This window comes from Dipteris shenzhenensis, chromosome 20 (assembly GCF_047967505.1).
Source record: "Dipteris shenzhenensis isolate YYH24624 ecotype China chromosome 20, Dip_SZ_1.0, whole genome shotgun sequence".
Lineage (NCBI taxonomy): Eukaryota > Viridiplantae > Streptophyta > Polypodiopsida > Gleicheniales > Dipteridaceae > Dipteris > Dipteris shenzhenensis.
Window position 1 is genome coordinate 6,630,158 of NC_141615.1, and position 17,524 is coordinate 6,647,681.

The 17,524-nt window shown below is 39.3% G+C and overlaps 1 protein-coding gene across 1 annotated transcript; it reads left to right on the top strand.

Moving 5' to 3' along the window:
- The first annotated feature begins 4,696 nt into the window (after positions 1-4,696).
- LOC147889189 (pentatricopeptide repeat-containing protein DOT4, chloroplastic-like) lies at positions 4,697-7,700 on the top strand. Its single transcript, XM_087391585.1, has one exon. It carries the CDS (start codon positions 5,189-5,191, stop codon positions 7,418-7,420), a length of 2,232 nt encoding a protein of 743 aa, XP_087247711.1. The 5' UTR covers positions 4,697-5,188; the 3' UTR covers positions 7,421-7,700.
- Positions 7,701-17,524: the final 9,824 nt, after the last annotated feature.

The following is a 17,524-nucleotide window of genomic DNA, read 5'->3' on the forward strand; positions in this document are numbered from 1 at the left end:
TCCATTCAAAGGTGATTTTTGGAACATAGGTCAATTGCAAGGGTTGACTCCCCATTTCCCATTCATCGGTTAGGATTTTGGAGTTCTAGCAGAAGAGAGATATTTGCAGATTGTCTTGCTGAGTCTAATTATGTAGTGACGCCCATGTTTTGAGGCATCTCAGGTTCTATTTTCACTAGCAATCATTGCTCATATGGATGCATAGTATGTGCACATGAGTCATATGGATTTTGATGCTTTGAGCCTTTGAGGTTTGGTGATATTACTCTCCATTTTCGCATACACATTTGGGTGCACTTGGTATTTGGTGTGATTTCTTTCTTACAGGCACTAGCATTTGAGATTTTGTTTCATTTGCATCATGGTATCCTCTTCCATGTATGAAAATGAGTTTTTTAGCATGTAAAAGTTTGATGGGACAAACTTTTCTTTGTGGAAATATCAGATAATGGATGTGCTTATTCAAAAGACGTAGATTAAACCCTTGGCAGGGATTAGAGCTAAGCCTGCAAATATGTCTGAGGATGATTGGAATGAGTCGGTGTAAAGTCTAATGTTAGAATTCATCTTGCAGAGTCAGTTTATTTCATAGTAGTAAATGAGCAGGCTACGAAAGATTCGTGGAAGAAATTATGTGCCACTTATGACAAGGAAACTACCTCTAATAAAGTTTACCTCATGAAAAGGTGGTTTGAGCTACAGATGAAGGAAGGGGTGTCCATTGCTTCTCACTTGAATGAGTTCAATATTATTTTTCAGTGGAGAGATGGGATATCGTCTCTCGGATCCAAAAGCTAAGAAGATCACATGAAGCCATGATGTGGTCTTCAATGACAAGAAGATGCATAAGAAACCCATCAGGGATGTGAAAATGAGGAGAATCACTTTCTAGGATGTGAATCCACCCGCATATGTTGATAGACAACAAGCTGTCCATGCACCGAATGTGCAAGAAATGGTGCCACCAGATTCTCCCATAGGTACACAATCAAGGGCAGATGATGGATCATCTATTAGTGGCAATGATGAGCCAAATGTGGCTGATATGAAGGCAGGACAGCAAGCTGAAATGCCCTTGAGAAGAACATCTAGAGTGTCTAGACCGCCTGAGAGATTTGTTGCAGGGCAAACTATGTGATGCTTACTGATTGCGAGGAGCTTTCTTGCTATAGAACGCTATAATGTGCGAGGATCAACGCAAGTGGGAGTATGCTATTCAATCAGTTTGAGTTCACTCATAAAGAATAAGACTTGGGACTTGGTTTCTTTGCCACATGGAAAGAAAGCATTGCCATGTAAATGGGTCTGCAAGATGAAACTCACAGGTGATGATGTGCCTAAGGACAAGGCCCGTTTGGTTGCTAAAGGGTTCAAGCAAGAGAAGGGTGTGGACTTTGATGAGATCTTCTCTTCGGTTGTGAAGATGACCACACTTAGATGCGTACTTGGACTTGTGGCAGTAGAGAATATGGACCTTATGCAAATGGATGTCAAGACAACTTTCTTGCATGGGGATTTGCATGAGGAAATTTACATGGTACAGCTGGAAGGCTTTGAAGAAAAGGGCAAAGAGAATTTGGTTTGCAAGCTAAAAAAGAGTCTCTATGGTCTTAAGCAAGCGCCTAGAGAATTGTATCAGAAGTTTAATGCTTTCATTTTATCCTAGGGTTTCAGAAGAAGTGAGATTGATCACTGTCTCTACACTAAAAGGGCTAAGGATAATAGCTTGATTCTCCTGGCACTTTATGTGTATGATATGCTATTGGCTAGCAAGAACACTTATGAGCTAGATGCATTGAAGGCCAAGTTGCATGAGGCCTTTGACATGAAGGATTTGGGACATGTAGGTCATATTCTTGGTATGCGCATCATGCGTTATCAGAGTAGGAAACTCCTTTGGATTTCACAAAAGGAGTATGTTACAAAAGTATTGCAGCATTTCAATATGGAGGGGGGGGAAGGTAGTAAGTACTCCATTGCCTCCATATGTGAAATTGAGTGAGAAAGATAGTCCCAAATCAGATGAGGAGAGGGCCATGATGGCCAAGGTTCCTTATGCATCAGCGGTTGGGAGTCTTATGTATGCTATGATAGCTACTAGACCGGACATTGCATTTGTAGTGGGAGTTGCTAGTCGATATATGGCTAATCCAGGAAAGAGGCATTGGGAGGTAGTTAAGTGCATCATGAGGTACATGAAGGGTACTAAGGAGATGTGTATCTACTTTGGCAGAGGAGAGATGCATGTACTTGGGTACACAAATTCAGACTATGCAGGGCATGGCAGGAGATCCACTTCTGATTTTGTGTTCACCTTTGCAGGTGGTGGAGTGTCATGGATGTCTCGTGCACAAAAGTGCATTGCTTTGTCTACCACAGAGGCCAAGTATGTTGCAACCATAGAGGGTTGCAAGGAGGCTATATGGCTTGATCGACTAGTGGGAGATTCGGGGATTCATACAGGTGTACCGACATTACATAGTGATTCCATGAGTGCTATTCAGCTAGCATGGAATCCGTTTCATGCAAAGACCAAACACATTGAGGTCATGTACCATTTCATCAGGGAGGTACTTGAGGACAAGCGCATAGAGCTTGTCAAGGTTCATACAGATGATAACCCTACAGATATGCTGACGAAGAGTCTACCTAGTCAGAAATTTGAGTATTGTCATGTATTGATGGGCATTGGATACTATGTCCACTGGTTGTTCTCCCTTAAAGGCACATTGGCCTTTAAGTGGGAGGTTGTGGGGGTTAAAGGCAACTACTACCTTAACCCTGGTTATGTACAATACTCAAACACACATATATATGGATGACATAGAAGATTAGGGTGTTCTGCACCCACCAAAACTTGTGTGGCTCTCTCTTTCCTTGCTCTCCCTCTCTCTCACTCTCTTTCCGCTTCCATTGTTGAGATCTCTCAAGACCAACGATATCCGACTAAGTCAGCTGTTATGAAGGAAAATGGCTATATAAAGCTCACGATTTACCCTGCAATCCATTGCTCCAGTCTCCTTAGAATATTGCTTGTACTCAGGCTCCATGATCATCTACCTCTTGGCCCTGGGCTCCTGGAGATACTCCACGCAACTAATCGTCAAATCCCTGTGTGTTTTTATGAGCTAGTTTGGCTACTAGTCGACACTTCTCGAGCTCCTTATTCTATTAAATCCTCATTCGTCGAGCTTTATCCTGTGAAGATAAGATGGGCTTTGCATGGCAAAATCATCAAGCAGCTTTACAATCAATGCTTGCTCTGAGTACATTACTTGGCCATAACCAAGAGAATTGCTTACGAATTCCTATATGGCGGTGATGATTGTTCGGCTTCGTTGATGCTTGCTTTGCCAACGCACAGTTTTGGAAAGACCTACATAATTGCTCGTGCTGGGAATAGCTTTGCGTGTGAGATTTTTACGTGATATAAAGTGCATGGGACTCAGCTTGTGGATCGCCACACGACTGGATATATTGCATAAATCTGGCTCCATACAATGGTTTACCCCTTGATTGACCTCATGGTTTGTCACCTTCTAAAAGAAACCATTGTAGCCATTTATTATAGCAGCATGATTTTGGCAGTATATATGTTCTCCTTATATACTTAAAGTATACCTGAAGTTTATGCATGTTTTGAGTTTGGCTGACTGAGTTAATACACCGACTATATACGAACTTTTCATTTGATAGTTGGAGGTCGGTGAGAAGGTCAACCGACTTGCTTGTGCTACATAAGAGCAAGGAAGTAAGAGTTGTAACCAGCTTTGAAACCTCCATACCTAGTATCCTACGCACACAGGGGGAGGAATCTATATACGTTGGGTGGTTGCAAAGGGTATGTGCTTGTATTGACTGACTACAAGTTTCGGTATTGCACCTCTTTGGATCTGGGCCGGCCTCTTGTTGGTACACACTTCTGAGCCTGAGCCTCCCTTGACTAGAATCTTTTGCGCAATACTTGTACAATGAAGAAGCATCGCTCTTTTTAAGTCTTTGAGGTACCATGCACCTACAAAGCTTATGTGTTTTACAATCCAAAATTGCAAACTATACAAGTACGGATTGTGTACTACTTCTCTGGGCTGGCTATCGATTGGATATGCATACTTCATGTGCGATCCCATGATTGACTAGACAATTACCCGATCCTTCTTTTCAGGTTTATACTTACACAATCCTGGCTTCATATGCTGATTACGATTTCTTATGGCTGGTGTTGCTACTCTCGTGAACAACCTTTCATTATGATAGTTGCAGTTTTTCCTTCAGTCGGTGATATCAGCACTATCTGAGCATATATTTTTTGATGCTGGCACTGCTACATGGCACTTCTTCTATGTGCTATATTCATTCCTTACTTGATGGTCGGCATGGGTTTTGTATTGGTCGTCAAAATACAAATCATCTACCACAGTTTGTACTTGCCTACATGCAAACTACACATATGATGAGCATGCAATAAACAATCATATTTTTGCGATGGATAGACTCTGTGCTTGGGCTTAAGCTCGAGGAGTCATATTTCGTTATGCTTGTTCTCTTTTTGATTGACATCAAAACATTGGCTGCCGACATTGGGCTCGTCGACCTCATGATTATGTGAGAGAGAACCCATGATTATGTGAGATGATGAGGCACTTACATTGTATGATCCCAAGCAGCGCGGTCTCTAACCCATCGTAGACTAGAGGGCATCTCCACCTGCTTGGCTCCATCATAGATTTTTCCTGGCAATTTTCCTGAAAGACACCCCAATCGTTTGAGGAAAATTACCCGCCAACTAGTTGGATTAGTGTTGAGATGGAAGTTCGAAGGCTTCTTAACAATTGTGGACGCGGTGGCGATTTGGCGCAATTAGCCTTCCTCAATTCTGCGTAGCAAATATCTGCATGGAGCAGGAACTCAGACGCAGCTGGGCACTGGCTCTGCGCAGCAGTTTCAGATGTAGAGGGGCCTTGGCTGGATTAAGGCACCGATGGTTATGGATCCTTTGGCTGGCTCTACTCGAAGTGCTACAAACCGTTCGCGTTCCGTCTCAGCGTTCTGGCAAATGGTGGGAGTATTTCACGGATCTCTCCCAGTGGTGATACAGCCGAAGTGCCGAAGTGCGCAACGAGTCTCATAAACCATTTGCACAATTAAAGTCGTGGAAAGACTTGTCTAAACTGCGACGTTTTAACAGATGCTGAGGTTGGAGGAGGCACTCAATGCTGTACAACGGTGGCCCCAGTTACCTTCAGTTCAGAACTTTATACGCATCTTGCAGAAGTGCAGGAACAAGAAAAATCTAGCTTACGCCAAACGCTTGCATGCTTGCATATGCATAAGTGGGTTGGAATCCCATACATCTCTCGGGAATTACCTTGTCCCAATGTTGGTGGAATGTGGAAGTGTACACGATGCTCAGCTAGTTTTTAGCAGGTTAGTTGATCGAAACGTGTATTCTTGGACTTCTCTCATCATGGGCTATATTGAATGTGGGAAATCACAGCATTCCCTCAAGCTGTACCAGAACATGCAGGAGGATTCTGTACCTCCTAGCAAGTATACTTTTGTGGCCGTACTGAAGGCTTGTGCCAGGCTAAAAAATGCAGAAAAAGGCCAAGAAATACAAGCTGAGATTGCCAAACAGGAGTTGGAAAGAGACCTTTTTGTTGGCAACACCTTGGTCGACATGTATGCCAAATGTGGCTCGCTTGCAAAAGCACGGGAAGTGTTTAACAAGCTGCCCGTTCACGATGTAGTCTCGTGGACTGCACTCATTGCAGGATACGTTGATTGCGGGCTTGGTGAGGAAGCAGTAAACTGTTTTGAACAGATGCGACTGGACAGTGTTTCTCCAAATGCAGTCACGTTTATTTGTAGCTTAAAAGCTTGTGGCAGTATAGGAGCCATAGATATAGGTCGAGAAATACACACAGAGATTGCTAGAGAGAGATTGGAAAGAGACCCTTTTGTTGGCAACACCTTAGTCCACATGTATGCCAAATGTGGCTCACTTGCAAAAGCACAGGAAGTTTTTGACAAGCTGCCAGTTCGAGATGTAGTTGCATGGACTGCACTCATTGCAGGATATGCTGAATGCGGGCTTGGTAACGAATCTCTCGACTGTTTCAAACAAATGCAACTTGAGGGTGTCTATCCAAATGTTGTCACATTCGTTTGCAGCTTGAAAGCTTGTGGCAGCATAAGAGCCATAGATAAGGGTCGAGAAATACATGCTGAGATTTGCAGACAGGAATTGCCAAAAGATTATCGTGTTGGCAACACCTTGGTCGACATGTATGCTAAATGTGGCGTGCTTGCAAAAGCACAGGAAGTGTTTGACAAGCTGCAAGTTAGAGATGTGGTATCATGGAACATAGTAATCGCAGGATATGCTGAACATGGGCTTGCTGAGGAAGCACTGAACTGTTTCAAACAGATGCAGCTGGAGGGTGTCTCTCCGGATGCCGTCACCTTTGTTTGCAGCTTGAAAGCTTGTGGCAGCGTAGAAGCCACAGGAAAGGGCCAAGAAATACATGTTGAGGTTGCCAGACTGGGATTAGAAAGAGATCCTTCTGTTGGTAGTACAATGGTCGATATGTATGCCAAATGTGGCTCTCTCACAAAAGCATGGGAAGTGTTTGAGAAGTTGCCGGTTCAAGATGTAGTCTCATGGACTGCACTAATTGCAGGATCTGCTCAGCTAGGAGAAAGTACATTTGTTTTCCATATGCTTGAGAGAATGAGAGGAGTTGGCATAACTCCAGACAGGGTCACATTCCTTTGGGTTCTTACTGTATGCAGTCATGCGGGTCTAGTGGATAAGGGCCAGAAGTACTTTGAGATCATGAACAAAGACTATGGCATCACTCCAACTATTGACCATTACATTTGTGTGGTGGACCTTCTCAGTCGTGCAGGCCAGTTAGATGAGGCAGCAGCAATGGTGGAGAAAATGCCTTTCCAGCCTAATCTTGTAATGTGGCATACGGTGTTGGGTGCTTGTCGAAAGTGGGGTGATGTGGACCTTGGAAGACGGGCCTTTGAACATGCAGTGCTATTGGATGATAAGGATGCTGCAGCTCATATTTTGATGTCTCACATCTATGCAGGTGCTCACATGCGACAGGAGGAGAAGGTTGATGCAATGAGGGTGAAAGGGCAAGCATGGAAGAAGCCAGGGCTGAGTTGGACTAAGGTTGACTCTATTGTGCCTACTTTTGTGATGGGCAATACAAGACATTTGCAGAGCAAAGATACATATGCACAGCTGGAAGACTTTTCACTCAAAATGGGGGAGAAAGGGTATCTCCCAGATTTACATTGTGTGTCACTGGACGTATCTGGGGATGCAAAAATGCTTTATGTTAGCAGAGTGAGAAGCTGGCTATCTTGTGTGTCTAAGCAACGAAAAACTCTGGGTTGGTGATTCATGCTACCACTGCCCTTACATTAAAACTTAAAAGATAGAGACAGCGAACCATTTCTGTCCAACATGGGACTGCTTTCGTATCTTCAGGGTAGGAAAGTGTACTTGTGGGGACTAAAAGTGGTACTAGTGCATCAACAAGTGGTAGTGTCGATTCAATCTGTAAAAAATTATTGCTAGGATACTGGAAAGGCAAGTGAGGTTTGTAATGGGGGGATCTCTAAAAATGAAGAAAACCTCAAAATATTTCCGATTTCTGCATATCCTAGTGGCAGATTTTGTGGTGATGTTTGTGGACACGGTGCTTCTTGCAAATTTTCTTTGATAGTTTACTTGTGATTTTCATCATTATCCATTTGAAATGGGTTTTGTGAATCGGGTCTCAAAAGTAGGTTTCAAAGCTTCGAAAGTGTTGAAACGTAGGAAGTTTAATTTTTTTAAACTTAACATTAATCATGAAAAGCATAACTGCGTAAACACCATACTACACATTACTTTCTCAGCAGCAAGCTCAAGGATGTTTTCAAATTTCACTCAAAGAGGAACTTAAGGACATTTTGATGAACATAGAAACAAATTGAGCCTAAAAATTTCACACGTGCATGTCGGTTATCCCCTGTGAAACAAAATAAATTTTGAAAAAGTGACAAAGAAAGAGCTTTGGGATTCTTACACACGTTTCTTTGACTCTGAAACATTTCTCAAGGTTCAAAAGAAATCGAAGATGTTTCAATGCAATCATGTGTGACATCATTAAATGCGTGTTATACAATTATTGAAGTGAACCATATAATTTCTACAGGAGTGATGAGAATATCAGCATATGAGAGCTAATTTATATTAACACAAGTCTGCAGATGTAACACAGTGTATCCTTGTAAGCTTAATGTTAGGAAACTCCTTAATGGGGCTGATGGTTTCAAGTTGCGCATAATCACTCTCAAGATCTGGCTGCCATTCAATCATCCGTACACATATCCTAAGATTTTCTTTATCAGCTCTTTCCTCCACAAGGGATGCATTTTACCTTGAATTCATGTCATCCTTATAACCACCAACACATGGATAATATTTCCCACTATAACCCTTGTTTTGTCTCCTTATAGTAACGTCAAGAAGTGGCTCTCCTCCCACTGCCAAAGTCACAAAATAGCATGGCAGGTTTGTGATCGGATAGGCAGAGAGAGGAGAAGGTTTGACCTGTCATCATGCTTGTTTGACTAATCAGGTCTTGGGATACATAAATCCTATCAAGTTTGGCTTCTCTTCTACTGCCCCTTGTCTGATTGTTGTAATTGTATATAGAAAAAGGTGGTATATTCTTCTTGTTTCAAGTGTCATAGGAAATATATAAAGTTTATCCTTAAATGTCTCCTATTTAATGTCTTAAATACAATGGTTCATTCTCGTAATACTAAATCATGCACTTATAGAAACTTCATACTCGTAACTTTTGTATTCTAAGAAGTTAGATTTTTCAATAAGTGCTCATTAATTAGTGATAATGTTATTAATTAGTACAAGCACATGAGCTTCATTCTCATGCAAACTTAATACTTATGCATCTTCCTTGTTTTTTACTTGCAAAATACATCGACATGTTAAAAGGAAATTGTAAAAATCGCTTGAAAGTAACCATACAAAATTAATAATTATGTGTTTTCATTGTTTTTTACTAGTAAAATACCTCGACACCTTAAAACAAATTAAAATCATAGCCATGTAGAATTATTGCACATATTGTTACACTCCATAGTGTAAGTACGACGTTATACTATGATGACAATAAAAAAAGAGATCATGCGTATGTTTTCTAATTAAAGTTTACTCCTACCATATTATCGGCGAATTGATTATTGCACTTTAATTACCTAATACTGAAACAAAAAAACATTTTTTGTGCACTCGTACCAAATTGAAAAATATGTTATTAACAATATGATTCGTATACATTATTGTAAATCTCAGAATTGAAGAATAGCAGATGTGCTTCATAACAAAACACGCGTAAGTGAAAATAACCACATATGAAAACATTTGCAACATGTACTTATATAATTGCATTAATTTCCTCTTTGGTTCTAATGCGTACTATTATATGCTTTGTCGACAGTATTTTGTTTATACTCGAAGTCTAGTTTGCTACACATTTTAAGTAGAAAATACTCACTTTGTCACAAAGAACATATATATCAACAATACATTTCTAAATTAAATTTCATTATCATGTTATCTTCAAATAGCATGCTACGATACAATACAATCGTTTTACTTTATTGCTTTCATAGAGTATTCGAAAGACACTACGCACATTCGTGGAGCCATCACAGAAGGCATCTCGCAACATCTACAATCAACTCTGAAGCACCAACATATTATAATTAAAAGCTCGCGCTATGGCAAATCAGTACTCACAACTGCGACGCTCCAAAAGAAATACACATTAACAACTCTTTCTATGAGCTTTATCCGCAAAACAAATGAGTATTTACATGCATATCTTATATGTTGCAATTTCATATCACGCTTGCAGCACTGAAAAGATGGTTTACTCCAAAGGAAACAAATTACTACAAACAACTACATTCGCACATGACAAATGGGGACAACAATTCTTCAAATTGTACCTCTTTAAGCAACTTTACTTGCACATCAATAATATTAAAGAATAATTTGAAGGATTGCTAGATGATGGTTATTATTACTATGCTGAAGATCTATTCTTGCAACACATTCTACTCGATACTTTGGGTTTCAAATTCAAAACATATCATGTTCATGATAAAATAAACTACGATACTTCAATACCTATGAAGATCTCAAGCAACTAAAACAAATACAAGTTGTAATAAAACATCCTAAAATGTTTACTTATATAGGCAAGGTACAACTAATCAAGAAGAACAAGACTCGTTGGATGGAAGCCATGGTGCTTATATCGGAGGACATTATTAAAAGAAACATCTCCACCTCGACAAATGATATAGTGCCTACCTTACGCAAATAGTTTCCTCAACAACAATACGTGTCAATATTACAAGACGTAAAATCTCGGACATCAAAAAAAGAATCCATGATACAATTCAGGTATTGACACAAGAGCCCAAAACCTAGAACAATGACCATATTGAGAAAATTGAGCATCATCCTTGTATTCCAAGAAACAACACTAGCAAAACAAACTCTGAGTACAGAAACATCTTCAAAAAAAAAAAAAAAGAAAGCATGCATCGAAACATTCAAAACTCCTACAAAGTACATATGTGCATACAATAATGCAATTAAAGATACTCCAACACATGCACGTATATCTTCTGAGCGTTTGCTATTCAAAAAACAAACACTATATGTTAAAGAAGACATGCATGCTTGGATAATGGCTGAAAGACAGTGCGAGATGCCATTTTATGCAAAAACGAAACGCATTTGCATAGAGTGTAAGAAAGCTATATGTGCAAACACATTGCCAAAATATTTCATCCCCCTCCAGATTTAGGTGGATAGTATGGCATGCAAGGCAACATTGTTAATGTCGTATCCAAACACAACTAAAGTGCAACATATCTTACCCCACGATTCATTAACGATGACTCATCCATAATTCTCTAAATCAAGAAAAAAATACAACATAAGAGCACATACCTCCTTGAAAAGTTCGTCCGAATGTTTTGATGCGAGTAGTACATACCCTCATTCAAACACCACTTTACAAAGCTAACAACATTGAAATAAACAACGAATGGACTACACATTTGCAAAACAAATAATACATGATAACCAAAAAATGGAGGAAGACAACAACAACAACGAAGTTAATGATGAAGGAAATGATGACACCTACACAGATACACTAATTCATAATCTTATTACAGTTGAGCAAGTCATAGATTTCGAAATAGACATAAGGTACATCGCTCCTTGTGAAGATAATACACTGTTGGGTTTGTTCCAAGACAAGCACAGTGAAGAACTAAACTTTCCAACACTCTTCTTCAGACACGAAAGAAAATTTAAAAATGTCAAGCTAACATACCAAGACATAGAAAAATGGGAAGTAACACACACATCCCTTCATTTCTCACAAAATATACCATATGTCTTCTTCAAATCAATCTCAACATTTGTTGTAGAATACAACCAAAAAGACAACACAATCAAAAAAAATGAAAAAAACAAGAACCATAAGATTTGTAAAGTTCAACATAGCAAAAGATCCGGACAATTATTACCGTGAACAATTATTACTATACTATCCTTTCAAGAATGATGAAGACCATGAATTATCAATACATGGGACCATGAATTATCAATACATGGATCTTGGGAAGAAGCTTACAATTCTTGATATCAAAGAATTATACAAAACACAACTTTGTATACAAAAGACGATGACAACAATCAAGCAACAAATATAAGCGACAATCTATTAATTGACAACAACGGTAATACAACAATCAAAAAAGAGCCCACACAATAGCACGACTTTCCCAAATACAACATTGCATTAGACATGAAAGCAAAACAATGGAAAACATTGAATGATAAATTCATCATTCCTATTAAAAAACAAATACTAAATGACGTGTACTTCAAAATGATTCGATCATTGAACTTTGATCAAAGACAACTGTTTGATGATGTTATGATATGAAAACGAACTAAACCAAATGAAAAAATACACCTGTCCCTAACAGGTGGGGTTGGAATAGGGAAACCATATCTTTTGTTGCGCATAATACAAGGTTTACTGTGATTTTACAACCAGACAATCCAAAACATAGATTACAAATTACTACATGTGCTAATGTTAGCTTACACAAGAAAAGCTGCATACAACATAAACGGGCTCACTATTTACTCCGCACTACATTTACCATTTTTTGTTTGTGCAAGGTATTGTCCATCTTGTTGGGTAGGGACCTAAGGATAATTTGTTTGTCGCATAGGCAGTCGTGGAAACCCAAATCTGCATTCTCTTTTTTTCCTCTTGCAAGTTTTCTTGTGCTTGTGAGTTTGCAAATCCTTTTGGTCAATGCTAAGTTCATTGTTGTTTGTTGTGATGTATTTGTCGATGAATTGTTCTATGCCACTATCACTATAGATGTTGCAACTTGGCGCATCGCCCACCCATATTAAGCCATGGTCATGTTGGCTGCCTCTATTTTGGAACTCCGTCACAAAGAAGAAATCCAGTATTGGGCCCAAAATGGTATCATCATTTCGCAAAAATGTCTTCAAAGCTTTGAACTTGTGTACATAGTATTGTGATGTCATGACAGGATCAAACCTAGTGAGCTCCTATACATTGCAACCGTCTTAATTGTTGCCCGTAGGGAAGCTGCTTTGTTTCAACTCTCGGAGACACCATTGTAGTGGCTCCCATAGTTTCTCAGCTACAGACAAAGTGACAAAGAATGTTGGTGGCCCAAGTTGCCACATCATGGCAAAAAGATGTCGCTCGAGCCGTAGCTTGTAGTCAGCAGATGTCCTCATGCAGATGAAGTCATGAAATCCTATCCTAGATTGTCATAGTCTCTTGATGTTTGTGTCCACCATGGCAGTTCTCACCTCAAGTCTCCTTCCTTGTAGTAGCTGCCCTTTCCTCATGCATACCCACGTAGATGACATGACATGCTACACTAGCACTTACGTTGCCTTGAAGAACAAGTTCTTGACCAACATCACAAAACGCCGATCCTCATTATGCAATTCCCATTTGACTATGTCTTGATAATTTGTTCTTGCAAGTATGTTGTACCCACCACGAGGGCACCCAAAAAAGAGAGTTGGGAAAGCTAGTTCTTCACAGTGTTCATCTTTGAAGAGGTTGAGTGGGGAGAACCACTCTAAAGGTGCTACGACTATTGGGCCATTCTCAAAATCAATGACTTGTTGGGATGTGTAAATGCTATGATGAACAAGACTGTCCGTTCCATCATCTATGTGTGATGGGCTATCATAGGTGTTGGGCGACTCTGGCTGGGGATCCTCTCCATCAAATTGGAGACTGTGAATGTGCTCGAGCCATGCTTGGTTTATTTTCACATTGTTTTACAAGTAAAGAGGAGTGTGTAGCATTTCTTGTAGTGCATGAATTGTCAAGGTGGGACACACCAAACTGCTGATGTAGTTGTGTTTATGTTGCATGTGCCTTTTGATTGTGATCGTGACCATCACACTATCAACAATGAAGCGGGGAAGGACGTGTTGTGCCCTATTAACATCTGCAAAACATTAATGATGCTACCATGCAGTCCCATTTGCCGTTCGTATGTCAATTTTTTGATTTGTGCGAAAGGTATTCTAATTGAAACCAGCCGCTCTTCGACTTTATTGAGTCACAATGCTTTTTTGTGGCTCGGCCATTTGCATGTTGTCTTTTGAGAACTTGGGCTTCTTGTTGCTCCAAAGCTAGCCGTGACACAATGAGCAAACCAGCTTGTTTGATTTTACCACCAGGTTGGAGTTGGCATCCCTTTGCCCCTCTATTGTCAACTCATTGTTTGTTGATGTCAGTTTCGACTTGAAAGTCAAGGGCTTGTAGGAGCAACATGCGTAACTTGGTGTGTTGTTGATTTTATGCTGGTAAGCTCAATGGGCTTTAATGTTGCTCCTTTTGCAATTTTTTTGGTTGGCTTTAGTGGTGCTAGGGCTTGGCAACTGGTGTATGAAGTTGTCGCTCCTTTGCTGGCTAACTTCCTAGATAGATGGAAGCACTTCGTTTGCCAGGGCTATGTGGCTTGCTTGGGACATTGTGGCTTTCGGTTTGTAGATCTTGTTACACGTAGCCTTAAAGTTGCAAGTTGTTCCCTTTTCCTCAAAGACTATGTCCTTTGCTGGCAAGTCTATATTTTGTTGAAGAAGATGCATCAAATAGAGCTCATCATCCTGTGTCCAAATGTTGTAGGCCCTCTTTTTCGGGGTATGTAAGAGGGGCATGATTGTGGCTGGAGCATGTGACTAGTCAATCATTAGGACACTGCTTTGACCTCCATTGGCTACTTGTAAATCAAATATCGGGCATATCGAAAGTGCATCATGCAAAAGAATGGTGAATTAATCTTGTAGAGTTTCTTACAGTCTTGCAACACAATGGTAGATTAGATCAATGGAGTCTTCACAATGTTGGAGCACATGGTTGACGATGTCTTCTTCTGCAACATCAATCTTTGTAGTGTCGATTGGATGGTTTGAATTCCTTGACATCAAGTTTTTCTCACTGATATGACTGATGGCTTCCAATCGTAGCGTATCAAATATCATGGCGTGGGTGCATGCAGGATATAGTGCGACACAACAAGAAACCAAATCAATATTTGATGGGTGGTTCTTTATGAACCCATCATCCAACCTTATGTTGTAGAAGCCTAGGCTCAATGTGGATTCCATTTTGGTGACTCAGTGGTCCGTTGTCTAAGTTTTCAGATGAACCAAAATTATCGTGTCAAAAAGATTCGTGGATCCAGAAAGCTTGAGTGAATGGATCAAACTATCTAGGTGGTTAGAAGTACCTGCACCATCAAGCAGACCAAAGCAAAAGGAAAAAATAGCTTGCAGAATATTGATAGGGGCTAGGAGCAAAGGGGGATGTTAATTCCTTTGCAACAGTTATGGATTGTGTTGTGGCACTTCTTGAAAATAATGCTCGTTTTCGCAGGATCATGAAACCTTCGAAAGCAACATTGCACTACATTATAGATTTTGATAAGGGCTGGAGAAAACACATAAAAGGTTATGGACAAAGACGCAAGTGTAGTTGGGAGGAGACATGAGCTTCTTGCTTGGTAGTACGAGTAATGGATTTTGACTTTGCGTAAGGGCAAACTACATGGGAAAGTAACCCTTCTTTGCAATGAATATTTAGATAAAAGCACAAGAGAACACAAGAAACCTTACCCAAAGAAAGCGTAGAAAAAAGCAGGGTTGAAGACATGGGTATCCTGCAAAAGGCAAAATTTTTTATCACACAACATTTGTACATAGTTTTTTAATTGATGGAAGTATATGCAACAAAACAGAGTTTTAGGCCTACGCATGGAATGTACAATGCAATCTCCAAGGGCAACATATCCACAAAAGCAAGAAACTAACTAGTAGCTAGGAAGCATGATGTCAGATGGAGGATAACATGGAAACCAAAGATTTTGTAGGACATGTATATAGAGTGGTGGCACGAGGAAAAAGCATCTTTCTAGGCAGTCTCTATGAATGACATCACAAACCCCGAGCTATTGATCGTAAACTCACTGGTGGGCCTCTTCTCAAGAAGCAAAAACCAAATTGCTATACAACACTATGGCTGTGGAAGTCCAACAAGGGGTAGTGGAGCCCAAGCACCTTGTTAATGTGTGATCCTTGAAGCTACATGGCTACTTGGTTACCGTCATGTAGAACAATGCATCCTTTCAAAGAAGGAACTTGGGAAATGGCTTGGATCAACCACTATGGTCTAAACGGGAAAAAACATAAATAAAATTGGTCTAAACAAAAAACACAAAAAGGATTAACAAAGCTTCAAATTGAACTTAAGAGTTTTATTCTATCCTGCATAAAAAGTATCATGTGTTCGTTGAGTAGCTCACTTTTGTTGGCATGTATCAACCCACACATAGACATAAGTAGCCTTATTTTAGTGTTTTTGGTTAGTACATTGTAGTGTTTGATTTCTTTAGTTGTTAATTGAATATTATTTCTTTAATTTGAAATTCTTTTATAGCTAGAGAAGGTTTTTTTCAAATAAGTTGAACATGTTGCACTTTGATATTTTAGCACTTAATTCATAGTATTAATTTTTTTTAAATACAAAATAATTATTAATAGTAAAAATCCACATAAAATGGTTTTAAAAAACATTAGTTGTGTGTTGTTTAGGAGGTTCGCTTATGCCAACCTGTAATAACCCACACATAGATGCAATATTTATTTGTATAATGTAAGATACATATATATATGTATGTATGCATGTGATAATATATTATAAAACAGACATTGCATGTGGCATTTTACAATCTAGTATAGTTGTTTAGAAAGCAATCTTTCTATACAGATTACAGTATACATGCAATATAGATTGCATGTAAAAAAAACATGAAATAAATAAAAATTATAGGCTTTTTTAGGTTTTTGACGCATGATACAAAACTCAAAATAAAATAATCAAAATTGTGTTAGAGTGTTTTGAAGATGAAAAAAAGATGAGAAATGAATGAATGGATGGTTTAGGATTCTTGAGGTTGACTTGACTTACATGAAATGTTACAAGTAATGATGAAAAGTTATATATAGAGTATAAAACTATATAAATGTAGGTATTGCTATATATTGCACTAGTGTGTGTGAAATAATGGCATTCATCAACAGAGCATGATGTTGTGAATAATCATAGTGCAAATAGATGCATACTCAAGGAAGAGCAAGATATAGGGAAAGGTGACAAGCCATCCCACACATATTTTATAGGTAGATTACCATGTCTATAATCATTAAATTATGTTGGGAGGGGCCAAGATAATTGGATGGTTTCTCTATCTTTAGGTCTAGTTGACTTACATGAAATTTCATAAGTAAACACTCAAAAGTTGTATAAAGAGCATATTTTTTTAAGTTATAATATTAAAACATTGTAGACTTCAATGCAAGCATTACTAGCTACTGCCACTACTATACAAGGACTGCTTGGTTTAAGGATGCATAAGGGGAAATATCGATTCAAAAAGGGCCTTATAAGGGAGAGATCAAGAAAAAGATTAAAGCATGAATCTCTAAGGGAAAAGGTTGTGGAGCACTTGTGGTAAAGGGGAATTTAACGTGTCATGATGAGGGTTGACTTATTTTTGAACTTGACTAAATCACTCGCGTTGAATGCCATTTTTCCATTGTAGATCGTGATTCCTAATCCAATGACTCGCATGCGATGCCTATTTTCAAATGTTGATCCTCATTTGATCAAATGGCTCTCCTGACCAACCTATCACCATGGCAATCCATCTCCGATGTCGGATCAAGCATCACATATATGCTCTTATCCCACTTTCATCACGTCCATCAGATCGTCCACAATCCAATCGATGTGATTAAGGAAATGAAAGGACTTGCGAACATTAG